This window comes from Ptychodera flava, chromosome 13, assembly GCF_041260155.1.
Source record: "Ptychodera flava strain L36383 chromosome 13, AS_Pfla_20210202, whole genome shotgun sequence".
NCBI classification, from domain to species: domain Eukaryota; kingdom Metazoa; phylum Hemichordata; class Enteropneusta; family Ptychoderidae; genus Ptychodera; species Ptychodera flava.
Genome location: NC_091940.1, coordinates 31,976,931 through 31,990,905, shown reverse-complemented (window position 1 = coordinate 31,990,905; position 13,975 = coordinate 31,976,931). Strand labels below are relative to the sequence as shown.

Genomic DNA, 13,975 nt, shown 5'->3' with positions numbered 1-13,975 from the left:
CTCAAAAATTTTCAGAGTTTATTAGAAGAGTTTGAAGTCATTTTCGTATCAAAAAGAATGTGTTACATTAAAATTTATACAAAGTATCTCTTTATTTACCTTCTTCTCATAGAAATGTGAAAAGTAATCATTGATAAGAGTATGATTGCGTGAACGAGGATGACAGCCGAACTGCATAATGGGATAGGAGGGCGCCCGTATTTAAAATAGGAAAGACCCAAACGTCCATCAGTGTTGTTCGTCCAACATGTAAAGTAAAAGCTTCACACTCATTCAGTCCAAAGGTAGGTCAAATTAGCTGGTTCAAATGTGCAGCACTTGTCTCAGACTTATATTTCATACGCAAGTGTTTATAAGATCCGTTGCGCTTGCTGTGTCCAATAAGTACATTCGAGAGTTTGACTGCAGTGCAGGCTTTGGCTGCACTGCAGTGCTCTTGCTACGTTGTTGTGGCTCGTCGAGTGAGGCAACGATGCTCTACTTTAGTTGTGTTGTTAGAGAGCGGTATGCCTACGGATCGCAGAAGTTTTAGGTTTAGGCACGCCATCTCACGAAAATGTAGCATCAATTCCCAACATCCCTCGGATAATACCGATAACTACCCAAACCAAAATCAAAGCCTGTCTATGTCATTTACGCTCTTGCTACGTTGTTGTGGTTCGTCGAGTGAGGCAACGATGCTCTACTTTAGTTGTGTTGTTAGAGAGCGGTATGTCTACGGATCGCAGAAGTTTTAGGTTTAGGCGCGCCATCTCACGAAAATGTAGCATCAATTCCCAACATCCCTCGGATAATACCGATAACTACCCAAACCAAAATCAAAGCCTGTCTATGTCATTTACACTGATACAGTGAGTATGATTTTGTTCTACACTGTAACGCAAGGCCTTTTATCAATAAAAGCATGGAGGTAGCAGAGACACTACAAACACCTCTGACCTTTTGATGTATGTGAAACATGTTTAGTTTAAAAAGAAATTTTATGTTGCCAGATTTACATTTTGTCAGTACACATTCAAATGGCAAGTTTGTGTACACTTACATGCCTTTCAGGCCACCATGGCAACATCAAGGACTCCACTGACTGAATCCCAGGTAACTCCTCAGCTTGCCTCCCAGAAAAGCCAAACCCCGGCCAATGCTACCGTTACACCATGGCCAGCCAGGCGACACACTCCGTACACAAAAACACCAAGGTCAAGGAGATTGAAGAGTAAGTGACGTTTTTTCGCCAAGTTCAGTTTCATCATGGATGTAAAAATAGAAGGATACAGGACAGTCCTTTGATCCTTTGTTCAAGGATAGTTGCCGCCGATTCGTTATCTCGTAATCCCGTAACGGGATTAGCGTGTTATTTTATTCATAGCGTGCCTTCGGGTTGCCGTCGGTAAACGTCGAGTCTTTTCGTGCATTACCACAGACAGCGTAAAAATAGCGTCTTTCGTGCCAGTAATGTTGTTGTAGCAATACTACAACCTTTTTCTATCTTAACGATGATAAGCGGCTCATCGAGGAGGAAAACAATCGAATACATAGCTCCTGGTTCACTTTCTGTCTCACGTAAACACGGTACAACAAGAACTGCGCATGTGTAATAACCTTTCCCCCTTTCGAACAATGCCTCACCCCGTGCAGAATGGTGACGCGACGCAATGAACTTCGGCGAAAAAATCACCAGGGAATTTTCGGCCAGGCACTCAGACCGCCAAACATGACCAGACAGGAAAGTTTATATATAAGACTATATTTTTGGCGTAACAGTTTTTTCAGCGATGTCTCTGAACGTCTAGAAACGTGACTTCAATGGGTGAAACATGTCAAGAACGACGAACGCATTTGCATGCAATCCTATGGGGACAAATTATCGGCGTACCGCAATTGTAGCCCAACTTTAGAATACGATAACTTCAACGGCCAGGCGAACCAGCACTTAGGACAAACATTTCTAAAGAGTTCATACCTTGAACCTCTTAATTAAAAAAAAATCAGACTCCGCGGCTCGATCCTTTGTAAGTGAGAGTGATTTTACAACATGAGGACTTATCCAAGTCGGTTCAAAAGAATAGTCATAACTTGGTCAAATATGAGTCGATTTTCTCAGTCTTTGGTTTGTTTGAGGTCTGTTCAGTCTGGGCATTCAGCACAAGCAATTTCACAAGTTTGAAAAGTTTTTTTATGAATTTGGCAACAATAATTTGATGTACACGATATCGTGAGTGAAGTGGGTGTGTCTGAGCCGTCCTGATCGCGGCAACCATGCCACAACTTCAAAGACCAGCGTAGACAAAGAAATAACAATAGGTGTGAAAGGGATTATAGGGCTGTCCTGTATCCTTCTATTTTTTACATCCAAGGTTTTATCGTTGTTGATGCTCATGGCATATCCAAAAAAATCGGAAATCCAAGTTTCTAATAACAAAAAGATAATTGGTGTAGTTTTGATATTTCAAAAATAAACATCCGTTATTTTTAGTGTTGATTAAACTGAAAGATTCAGACTTGTGCAGGCACTGTTGCTTTTGATGGACATTGAAAGAAAGATTTAATTAATTAATTAATTAATCAAATGGAACACATGAAAGATAATTTGATCTTTGAAGTTTGATTACAAAAAATTCAGTCTGGTAAGTTTTAATAGTAACATTTAGAGAAAAGGGTTCATTGAAATGTATAGTGTGACCTAAAAAGTTGGTATATTTTCATTTACAAGTTTTATTTTTCTCAAAACTGTAACATTAACAGTTAGTTTCACAATTCAATCACTGTTGTGTTTATAATTGTATGTTTGGAAGGATTAAGATAGTATCTTGGTAAATCAATCACTCAATCAGATTTCAGCACATCATTATTCAATGGAAGTAGAAACTATCTCCATGGTTATCCTAAACATTGGTCAATAAATGGGAAAGCAATGCCATGGTTTATTCAACTCTATAATGCATCTCGAATACATCATATTGTGAATTCTGGGGTTTTCTTCTGTCATAGGCAAGGGACAGAGAAGAATTCCACAGCATGATGCAGAGACAGAAACTCTCTCCAGAGCACAAGGTAAATATTGCGTGTATTTTTTTTCCAACTGCAAAAAGTACATACATGTATTTGTACCAAGACTGATTTAGCAAAGTTCCCATAGACAGCGACACTCTTACTGAAAAGCCACAGACATGGTTCCAGGTTTCTCAAACCAATCCCCTGAGCTCCCAAACCGTAGCAAACATATTGCATTATAATGTACACCTTATATCGTATCTATGATTATAATTATATATTTTATTACCACAGTATGTATGGGTCTGTCACTAAAAAGATACAATAAGGCAACTGGTTATTCACAAAATACAGGGATATGTATTGGACTACATTGTACAGCAGAGGTACTGTATGAGACTTGTAGCATTGAGGACAACATAATTAACAGTGCATGGCGACACAAATCCCAGTATTTTGTGATGAACAGTATTATACACACTTTTAAAGTAAAATTTTACATCCAAGTTGAAAATATAGTATTAATATTTCAGAATGTGATGTAAACACACCGTATTCTACAATTAAGTGCAAACTACATATAAGTATGCTTTCAACACATCAGCTAAACATACAGAAGAAAAATTCAACCTACACAGAGAGGACGTTGCATAGTTCAGTAGATTTATCGCACATAAATTTATAGGTTTTGGACTGTCATTGAATTCTAAGTCCATCGATATGATGGAAATCCATAGGTTACAGATGCTGGTGTACCATTCATGATATTCACAAGGATATCTGGTGATTGTGGAACACCATATTCATTTTGGTAATTTCTGAGTTACATAATGTGAAGAAGTTTCTACATGTTCATTATTATAGATTCCAATTCTAGAAAAATGACCCAAATTTAAGTAAGATCTATATGTAGTCAGCCTATGTCCAACTTGATCTATGGTTTACAGATTTATTGTCCACAAGTACAATTGTAAAGTTGTTTACGTCACCAATCTTTTCACTTGCAACCACAGAATTGGTGGGAAAGACTTGGAGAGTTTATAGAGTAACACCTCTCTACAAGTTTTCACATCTGCAACCTGACTTGAAGAAATACTCCAGACAACTATCCATGTATCTAGAGGTTGTAAGTACCTTTTCAGTTGTATTTTTAATGTGAACATTTCACAATGATTTATTTTCTTAGCAGTGAGTTTCTCTTCCAAACATTTGTAACATTCATGCTTGGAAGAAATTAAACCAGTACATTTTATGATGACTGCACTCTCTATTTCATCTTTGCCCATTTGAAGAGAATCTAAAATGAAATAAGATGTAATAATTTACATGTAATCATGAAAAGATACCTTAGGGGAGGGTACTACGTAGTTTTGATAATATGACTTGTACATCCTCCCTAGGAAAATATATAGTAGACTCATTTACTTTCTATTTAAATTCATGTGACATCTCTATCCACAGAGGGGGTCTCCTCGTGCCTGCAACAAATCATTTTAATAAAGGCCAAATGGATTTTCAGCATTTGTTTGTATAAATTAAATCCATCATGCCAACGTCAAGGGTTCGTGACATTTTCATTCACTCCCTCTGTGGTATTGTATATATTTTGTCATGTACTACAAGTCAGTAAACTGAAGAGAATGAGGAACTAACTCACAACAAGTCCATCACACAATTTGAACTTTACACCTCATGCTACTGTAATTCACAGTCCTGTGTAAATAATTTGTTTACCAATGTACCCTCTGAGCTGATTTGATTTTCCCTTAGCTCAGCAGTGTGTTTCAGCAAAATTTCCAGATATTATATGTCTGGTCTTTGGATCAAGAACAGAAATTTCAAGAAATTCCTAAATTGACTCAAAGACTTCAGAAATCTTCAAAAGTTAATTAAAGGACTCCCTGGTGCTTACCTCAGATAAAATGTCATGCTGGTACTTGTTGTAGCCAGTTCAAAATATTTTATACTGTTCTGCTGTTTTTCTTTTTAAGGAAAACAAGAAAGGCTTGGCGGTGGACACACAGAGTGAACTTGGTGACAAGGCTGTGTTTCAGACCATGGGCGGAGTCTCCTTTAGCGACGGTAATCATTACAATTAGACTCTGTCAACGACCAACATCAATTGCTGTATTTATGTCTGCCAGTTCAAATATCCTAGTCACCTCATAAAAAACCCTTTTAGGACTGATGCTGCAGAATGTGAAAGCTAAGGAGTCTTCTGTTAGCTTGCCATGATTCAATGCATTGTCACATATTCATGTACATTTTATCTAGTGATTTTGTAGTACTGCAATTTATCTTGGGTGAATTATGGTTCAACAGTTTTATTACTCTCCAGTCCTGAAAGATATACTGTCACCTGTTCCAATTTTGCTACGGAAAGAGTTACTACGGAAAGAGACAATCTAACCAATCACAGATTTTAAGCGGGTGGCCGCTTTTTAAAAACAGTGCCCACACATGGGCATTTTGAATACCAAGGAACGTCCTTTGACCATATATGGGCATATGTAGGTCACAGGTGACTGTATACCTTGAAGATTATTCGGTCATATCTTATCCATCAAACATGTTGACGAAGATGTGAGAACATCATCTTTAAAATTATCATTTTTCTGTTTCAAAAATTACAACCTCATTTCTTGTTACTCTGACAGCTTTTTTTTTAATTTTGGTCATACAGTATGTGTAGACCACACTGTCAAAGCGTCCTCCCTAAGTAAAGCATGCTGAAATACCCTGTATTTTGCGTGTCAAAATGGTGCGTATAAGCTTGAGGTGTAATGGGAATTCCAAGTCAAGGCAAATATTCAGTCGTCAACAATAACATTATACCGCACAGATGTACAGGGTGTGTTGACAATTTGGGCAAAAGATACTTCCTCATTCTGTAGAGTAGTTGACCTAGAAACTGGTTGATAAATTAAAAAAACCAAAGTGACAAATATTATCAAGAGTTACCAGTAACTGTGATTACAGGATGTACAGGCTGGTGTACAGGCTGTGTTGACAATTTTGGCAAAGCGTACTTCCTCATTCTGTAGAGTAGTTGACCTAGAAAATGGTTGATAAAGTAAAGAACCAAAGTGACTAATATTATCAAGAGTTACAAGTAACAGTGATTATGGGATGCATACTCAAACTCCATTATTTGCACTTCCTTTTTTGCAGATGATGCAGAAGCTATTGAGATCACTGTCAGAGCCAAGCCTCCAAACGGAAGCAAGGAAGGCAAAGTAATATTCACTGGCATACTTTGCTCTGTGGAAATAGATACAGACTTTATAGCAAAACAGAAGAGTTTTGTCCATCTACCAGTGCTCCTAGTCAAAGGCACAGTGGCTGTGACCAGACATGTCATTTCTTGGTTACAGGTACGTAATAGAAATTACACTGCCTTGTTCAACACATAGAAGTTTTCAATATCCACTGGTTTAATTTAGTTTTGCCAAATTGTGTCCAGTAGGATGTATTGTTAGAAGGAACCAGACTGACACAATCAATACAGTGTACAGTCGACTATATTCATCTGACTTGGTGTGTTATAAGTTGTCACCATTCCTCAACTAGATGTAGCAAATATTATGCATGGTTAATGAATATTCAGTTATACAGAATCAGTGTGTTATCTCATTTGCATAAATGAATACCATCCTAGTGTAATGAATGATGTTTCAATTTTTTAGATGCAGACAGGGAGTATGTGAAACCTAGGGGATTATTGTTTTGGACTCTCAGAGTATTGCAAGCTAACTTAGTGTTCTGCAAGCTTTTTGCCAATGATGGATTTCCACTGTCTTGGCTTACATGTAGGAAAATTGGACAGAAGAAACACTGAGTCCATACCCATACTTTGCCGCTCTGATAGTTTGTCACATAAATCTCTTTTCTTCAAAGTGGATATCTTTCACAGTTGCATCATTCTTTCACCAGTTCTTTTTGACTTTTTTGAATTTTATAGACTCAATTTGACTGCTGTATCAATAACATGCGATTCCCTCCAATGGAGTTGGCTTGGATGGCAGCAATGTGGAGTGGTCTTACTGGGGACGGTATGTCAAATCTGATGTTCAATTTTTTTCAAAATAGTCACTCCGTTGAATGGCATAAAATACACACAGCAACCATTATCTCAGTATAAATTTATTCATTTCATGAGAAATAGAAAACCAGATGTTATTAGGAACACTGCTCGATATATATTTTATGCGTTTCAAAAGAGACATTTGTTTCTAAATGAGACTGACTGTACTTAAATATTTTCATACACAATTTGTAGTTCACGTTAAACTTCATGTTGATCCCCTGACCTTCAGCGTACTAGAATCTTGTATTTTGTTTTTCTATACTGTACATTGGGCCGGTGGCCTGTAGTGCTTTAAATAAAGACTTAAAATACAAATACAAAAATACATAAAATACTGCTTGGAATTTTCAGGAATGAGCTCTACCTAATGCAAGTGAAATTTAAAGTCTTCACTCAGGAAAGAAAATGGATTGCACTATTTTGTTACGGTGTCAATTCTACTTCAGCACGTTTGTAATTATATTCTCACAGCTTCCATCATTTGTCACAATTTCTTCTTCAGAGGCAGGATTGATTGATTTCATTCTTAGAGATTTGAGCTGTGAGTCACTAAGTATCAAATCAAAGTAAAACATGTGTGCACTAATATTATGCCATCGTTGATGATTATTGTTTTTGGTTATTGGTGGTTTTCCATTCATTTCTGTATAGTACGCATGTAGATGATACTCAGGGCCCTGTCAGCTGACTTCAGAACTGGCCTCAGTGTGCCCCGGGGTGTATGCTATTGCATTCTTGCAGTCAAATTAATTTTTTTTTTAAATACTGTATCATTGATAACTTCAACATGATCAAATGATCAATCATTCTCAATAATTGAATAGAATATAAAACAGCCACACCAGTCTCTCAAAGAGTCACTTGCTTCTTTTAGTCAAAATGCAACACAATGCCATGAATACCATACTCACAGAGGTACATTGCATGACAATTGCCCTGGGCATACTGTGTGTGCTTACCGAAGCATCCAGGTACCAAGAATGACCTTGAATGTGTATATACATGTATGCTTAAAGATCCATTAGCTGTTAGTGTTACTGTGGATGTCTTTTCATTTTTGCTTTAGCTCTGTTTGTGAACTGAATTTTAGTCCAAACTAGAATTCATTTCTCAATAATAATGATATTGCATATTGTTACACAGCAAATTTTGTCAGTAAATGCTGTACATTTCAGGATAATAATTTAATAAGAAAATAAAGTTGTTTTACAGAAGACAAGTAAAAAAAAAATTGTATCAAAATTTGCAGCTACTATGCTGTCTTTAAACTAATTTATCGGAAAATGTTTGAACAGGACAAAAATTAAAGAGTACAGAGATGATCTAACAGATGTCTTTTCTCAACTGAACAGATGAAAATAACTCTGTGATGACCATGATGAAAGCACACCCTTTGGAGTTGCTCTACACTTTACCGGAAGAGGTCAAAGGTCTCAATACAATTTCCATGACGATAGCTGCCAAAGATGTCAAAATGATCTGGGACAGGTAAGTGTGAAAATAACATCGTCTTTTTTGTCCTTGTCATGCAAATACATACCGAAAGGAATTTCACAGTATCTCTGCATTTGTGTGGCTGTTTTCCTTTTTCTTGTCTTGATATTTTTTAATCAAGTCACTGGATGATCTCCAGGGGCCTTATTCCCTTTTGATTGCCTGAGAAGGTCGTTTTACAAAGACTTCATTTGAATGAAACCATTCACTTTATTCTAGAACACTACTCAATAACAAGGTTATATGTAGTCACCATCGACTTCTCCAAATAAAATTTCCCTCACACTGTGTGGTTATGTCATCTTCAGAACTGAAGCGAACGTAATCCATTTTGCAACGTTTACTGTACAGGAATAACATGAGATTTCCAAAATATAAATGTACGATTACTCATCTTTATATTTTCCTTGATGTAATTCCAAAGAAACAGGATTTACACTCAAGTGCATCTTAGAGCCCAGATATTATCCGAGTCATGCTGCACCAAGGACATTGTACATATATGTAGTAACACATATGATGTATGAGTACTTTATTGGCTTTTATAAGGATGCAGTTTATAGCCTTTTAAATACTTAATCCATCCATAGTATTATAGTTTATAGTGAAATAGAGTCAGATACCTTCAAGGATAATGCCAGGTTTTCCTTGTGCACATTAATCAGCATGTACAAGGTCGTAATAGTCAAAATAAGTCTGACAAAACTTTCAAATGACTGCACAATTATATATGGTACATTTAATATGTAATTGAGTATTACAGCTTCCGTGGGCTTAAAAGCATCAGTTGTCAGTATCAGTGTAACGTATTTTAAGTGCCAAGACGTGACTATACAGTCACTGTGCATGCCAATAGCCCAGTATTAGTGTAGAATTCCAGGACAGAGCTGAGTGCGCCATCAGACAAGGGCAACTGTACCTTTTTACAGTCTCAGCTGACGTGAATAGTCATGACTACAGCACGTGCTGTGTAGACCACACAAAAAGCACCCAGATTAAAAACAGTAATCAAGCCGGGTGTTACTGGAGGGCATTTACAAAATAGACAAGACTGTATGGTTCTTGTCACGTTTATGTGTTCTATAAGTGTACTCATAGAACATATTGTAAATGAAGAGACATAATTCATGTCAGAAAGTCTTCAGAGACAATGCTGTGCCCATATATTTGCTGTGTCACAAAGCACAACAGTTTGGTCCTCCTGTATGTTTACCTTTTCAGAAATACATTAGTCTTGTAAAGAGCACTGAGATGCAGTGTAGTGCGCTTTTAAAAAATAAAATAATAATAATAATAATCAGGGCTCTCATTACTACTCCTATTACAACCTTATTTTGTGCTATACACCAATTATCCTTGTCTCTGTGGTGGGCCCTGCGTACTGGGAACTACAGAAGCAAAATGGATGGAATTTTCGAGTACAAATGTGCAAATTGACAGAATGTGATTGTTGGTTACGAAACTACCTCAACACTCAGGTTTTTCTTTTTGGGAATGGAGAAAATCCAATCAAGAGTGAAATTTGTAACCAGTATGACTTTTTTGTTGAATTCAACAGTATCCATGATGGATCATCTGATGACTTCACCATAGAAGAAATGTCAGCATTCATCCAAGGATTGGAATCACATTTTTATTTTCACTTCAAAATCAAACTAGCTGTGAGTAGTTAAACCTAGAATGTGTACTCTTCTCTATTTCTGTTGTATTTTTGTGAAAAAGATTTTTGTAAAAATCATGCTGTTGTCATTATCTACCTGTACGAATGAAAACACAACAGGAGTTTGCTTTGACATAATTGCCTGGTGCCAGACAGTGAGTAAGAAATATGTTCATGGATGTGATCAATCTCTAAGGATGAGTTTCCCCATAAGGTTACTACGACTGTACATGCAGAAACTGAAAGAGTTAATTTTTCTTCTGAAATGAGTGTTGTCAGACTCACATGTGCTCACTCAGGGTGGATGTGTAAAACTTTAATACTTTTCATTGAATGTATTTTATGTAGGCTTTGATGTTGAGTAGAATTGGCTGCAATGCTGCATTTGTGGGCACGGAAGGAAGACTAAAGGTACAGTAAATGATAGTGTGGTGTTCTTGTATGCTTGTATATCATGAGTACCACAAAGAGAAAGGAGAGTTATAAATCTGAAATGAATTTGTATTCTGTTCTTCATCTCTTGGACCAGGCAAATTGAAAATTAGTGTGATTTTTTGTTGATATTTATTTGTTTGTTTGTTTTTTTGTTTCTTTATTTGCAAAACTGTCAGCAAACATTAATTGTGCATCAATGGCAGATCTACATGAGCATCAAAGTGTCCAGCTGTTGCAGTTAAAATAATGAGAAATTCCAGCTCAAAAAAATTATGAAATGCTTTATGTATGAAATATTATGCACATGATATGTTATCGATGAGGATGAGAAAAAACTGAAATTGACTCTTTAAGTGTTCTAAAATCAAATATCGAGGAATCGGCAATTACCGTTTATCAACTATTTCACCAGGATAAAGCCTAGATCTGGATCATTTATTGTCTGTTTCGAGAAATGGATATCAAAAGTTATGACATCAACATGCAATCTTATGTAGAATGATATAGCGTTTGTAAAGTTTTAAAGGCATTTGTGAGCTGCACACAACTACACACATGCACTGTTGGTAAGTTTCATTCATGTAAGTAAAATGATAACTTGTCCTCTATACTTTGCTTGGCAGATTCTTGCTGATGTGTACATTCATCAAGTACTGCGCTACCTGACACAGCTTGTAGTGGAAACATTACCATCAAAGTGAAGTAGTGAAGACAACGTAGAAGTTCTTGCATCAGTGCGTTGATTTCTAGCCAGACACCAGATGAATTGATGGCAGCTGGCTAATGCCCATAGGCAACTAGTCTATAAACAAGTCACCTCTTTTGTTCATCAATTGTTGTTTACAGCTGAGGCATCAAATTTTAGATTGGATGGTGGTCAGTGAATTAAAATATGTTAATTATCATGATATTGCAACATTTGTGATGATGAAACGACTAGAATTCTTCAAGTGGTAATAGAGCTGGTGGTTCCACAATTGTTCAAGATTTGATTTATAAGTATGAATTAGCCTACAATATGTTAGTCTTGGACAGAAAGACAAGAAAACATTTACCATAAATTTCGAGAATTTTACATGAGGACAACTGCATGTAAGAAATTCGCTGACTGAATCCAAAAGACTTGACTTTTTCTCATGCTTTGCTCGAGGAGAGGTTAAGCCCTTCAGGGCTTCCACTAAGTCACCAAAATGATTAGCCAACTCATTAGCCAAATCAAAAATCTTTTAGCCATTTTGAGTAACTTTTAGCCAGTTTATGATCTCAAGTGTGGCAACAGCTTTCTCGTCATTCAGGAGTCCCTAATTTTACAAATCAAGATGTTTTGTATGATGTTCATGATGGTTTTTACATTAAAGAAATATGTGTTTTGTTTTTGCATTTGTAATCTGTGTTTTATGACATTTGAGGGATAGAAGTCCTTTTTCATTTTTGGTGGTAAACATTAAAGAAATATGTGTTTTGTTTTTGCATTTGTAATCTGTGTTTTATGACATTTGAGGGATAGAAGTCCTTTTTCATTTTTGGTGGTAAACTTTCAACACCAGAAATAAAATTAGATAGCAATTGAATTCTAAAAATCTGGTGGCAATGTTAAGTGTATATTACAAGAGGTACAGATTGAATATTTCTGCCACATTCAGTTAGTATTCACAGTATGATAGCTTGTCATATGTTACAGGCTTCTCATGTGGCAAATTTATGCAGTCTTCCATAACCTAAATGTTTGAACCACACAAGTAAAACAATTTTCCATGCAGAAGACAGCATTTATGGTATAGCACAATGGCAGTGTAGATACGATTATTGTGGTATTTAAGGCCCCGGTTTTACTTGTATGTCATAGTTGTGATCAAGCAGGCTGAAATAGCATCTTGAGTATACGTACTTTTCTTGAGACAAAAAGGGCTGGGCAAAACAAAACTCTTGTAAAACAAGACACAACAATATATGTTCATTTAAATTACTCACTGTTTGAGGGCATTCATTGTTTTAATGATTAAAACATTTTAGCCCAGATATATTTTCATTTGATATTTTGATATCATCAAGAAATGTCTGGTGATGTTCACTTCTAGATCATTAAACTGGTGGAATCTACAAAAATATTAAAATCATTCAGAATCACATAATTCAACTATTGAACAGGGAACTTTGTAGAGAAAAGATTAAACTGTTTCAATACATTGCAACTTTGTAGGAAGGAGGGTAAACTGTTTCAAAATCTAACAACATTTCATTGTTAGCTGTAGTTTTCTGTTGAGGAGGTCTAAGAATTCAATTGCTGCGAAAACGAGCCCTGCCACTCCTTGACGTGTTCTGCTGGGAGTGCCAATGACCAAGCTACCCGAGTGGCAGAGGCTACGGATTCGCAGCAAAGAATTCAATAGCCACTACATTAGCCAAACAGGAATTTTTGTAGCCATTTTCAACTTTCTTTCGCATTTGGCTAATTGGCGAATAGGTAGCGGGAGCCCTGCCCTTCTCTGTTATATTCAAGACTAAACATCAGGGATTCACCATACACAGTGTAGGACTGAAAAACAAATTACCTCAAAATTATCAATATTTGAAATTTATATGATTGGTTGCCATTCCGTGTCTGATTTTTTTTTTCACAAAACTGAGATGGTGAATACTTTCTATGCTCCTCAATCTTCAATACAAGTTCACGTCATAAGTGACAGACCAGCAAAGTATTGTGAAAATTAGAGTATATGTAGTTAAGTGTCCCCACAGCGCATACTACCTTCAATAGGTACCAGTGTTATGATAATGTAATTTTGTCCAGATTGATTGTGACAATTAGGGGATAGCTTTACAGAATTTTACTTTCCAATAATCATGTGAGGCACAATATCAAAAAGGAATTTTATGGTATTTTTGCACAATTTTTTCCTCAATATTTCCTAATTTTTGTCTTCATTTATGGGAATTTTCTCTCCTTTCAGGACACAATTTACATACTGCTATATTCATAGTCCTATGGTTCTAGAGCACAGTGTTTTAGTTTGTGGTAGCCATGTAAATAAAGTGACAGCTTTTTCATGTAATCAGGTCTGTTGATTCTTTTTTCTTGGCTTTCTAACATCAGACTTAAAAATAATGCTACAAAACTTTTCTTAGTATTTACTTTGCATTTATGTCGTAATCGACCCACATACTCAGGCAAAACTTCGAGCTACAGCACTGCAACTGCCACTGCTTTTACTCTGTTGGCCCAACCCTGAAAAAGACTGTGAAAATCGAATTCATATCAGAGGGTCTTCTACCGACACGAGGAAAAGCAAGATGATTAAAAACTTTGT

At 36.4% G+C, this 13,975-nt stretch overlaps 1 protein-coding gene across 1 annotated transcript; it reads left to right on the top strand.

Moving 5' to 3' along the window:
- The first annotated feature begins 157 nt into the window (after nucleotides 1–157).
- LOC139148182 (centromere protein L-like) lies at nucleotides 158–13,720 on the top strand. Its single transcript, XM_070719492.1, has 11 exons — nucleotides 158–284; nucleotides 1,054–1,213; nucleotides 2,989–3,051; nucleotides 4,005–4,117; nucleotides 4,983–5,073; nucleotides 6,163–6,365; nucleotides 6,953–7,043; nucleotides 8,431–8,566; nucleotides 10,131–10,233; nucleotides 10,581–10,643; nucleotides 11,291–13,720. Exons 2-11 carry the CDS (start codon nucleotides 1,060–1,062, stop codon nucleotides 11,366–11,368), a joined length of 1,095 nt encoding a protein of 364 aa, XP_070575593.1. The 5' UTR covers nucleotides 158–284; nucleotides 1,054–1,059; the 3' UTR covers nucleotides 11,369–13,720.
- Nucleotides 13,721–13,975: the final 255 nt, after the last annotated feature.

What these genes read in the sequence shown, in the direction of transcription:
- LOC139148182 (XM_070719492.1), top strand. Translation starts at nt 1,060, where the DNA reads ATGGCAACATCAAGGACTCCACTGACTGAATCCCAGGTAACTCCTCAG. An exon ending in AAGGTCAAGGAGATTGAAGA is followed by an intron (nt 1,214 to 2,988) that starts GTAAGTGACGTT and finishes CTTCTGTCATAG; the next exon opens with GCAAGGGACAGAGAAGAATT. An exon ending in ACTTCAAAATCAAACTAGCT is followed by an intron (nt 10,234 to 10,580) that starts GTGAGTAGTTAA and finishes TATTTTATGTAG; the next exon opens with GCTTTGATGTTGAGTAGAAT.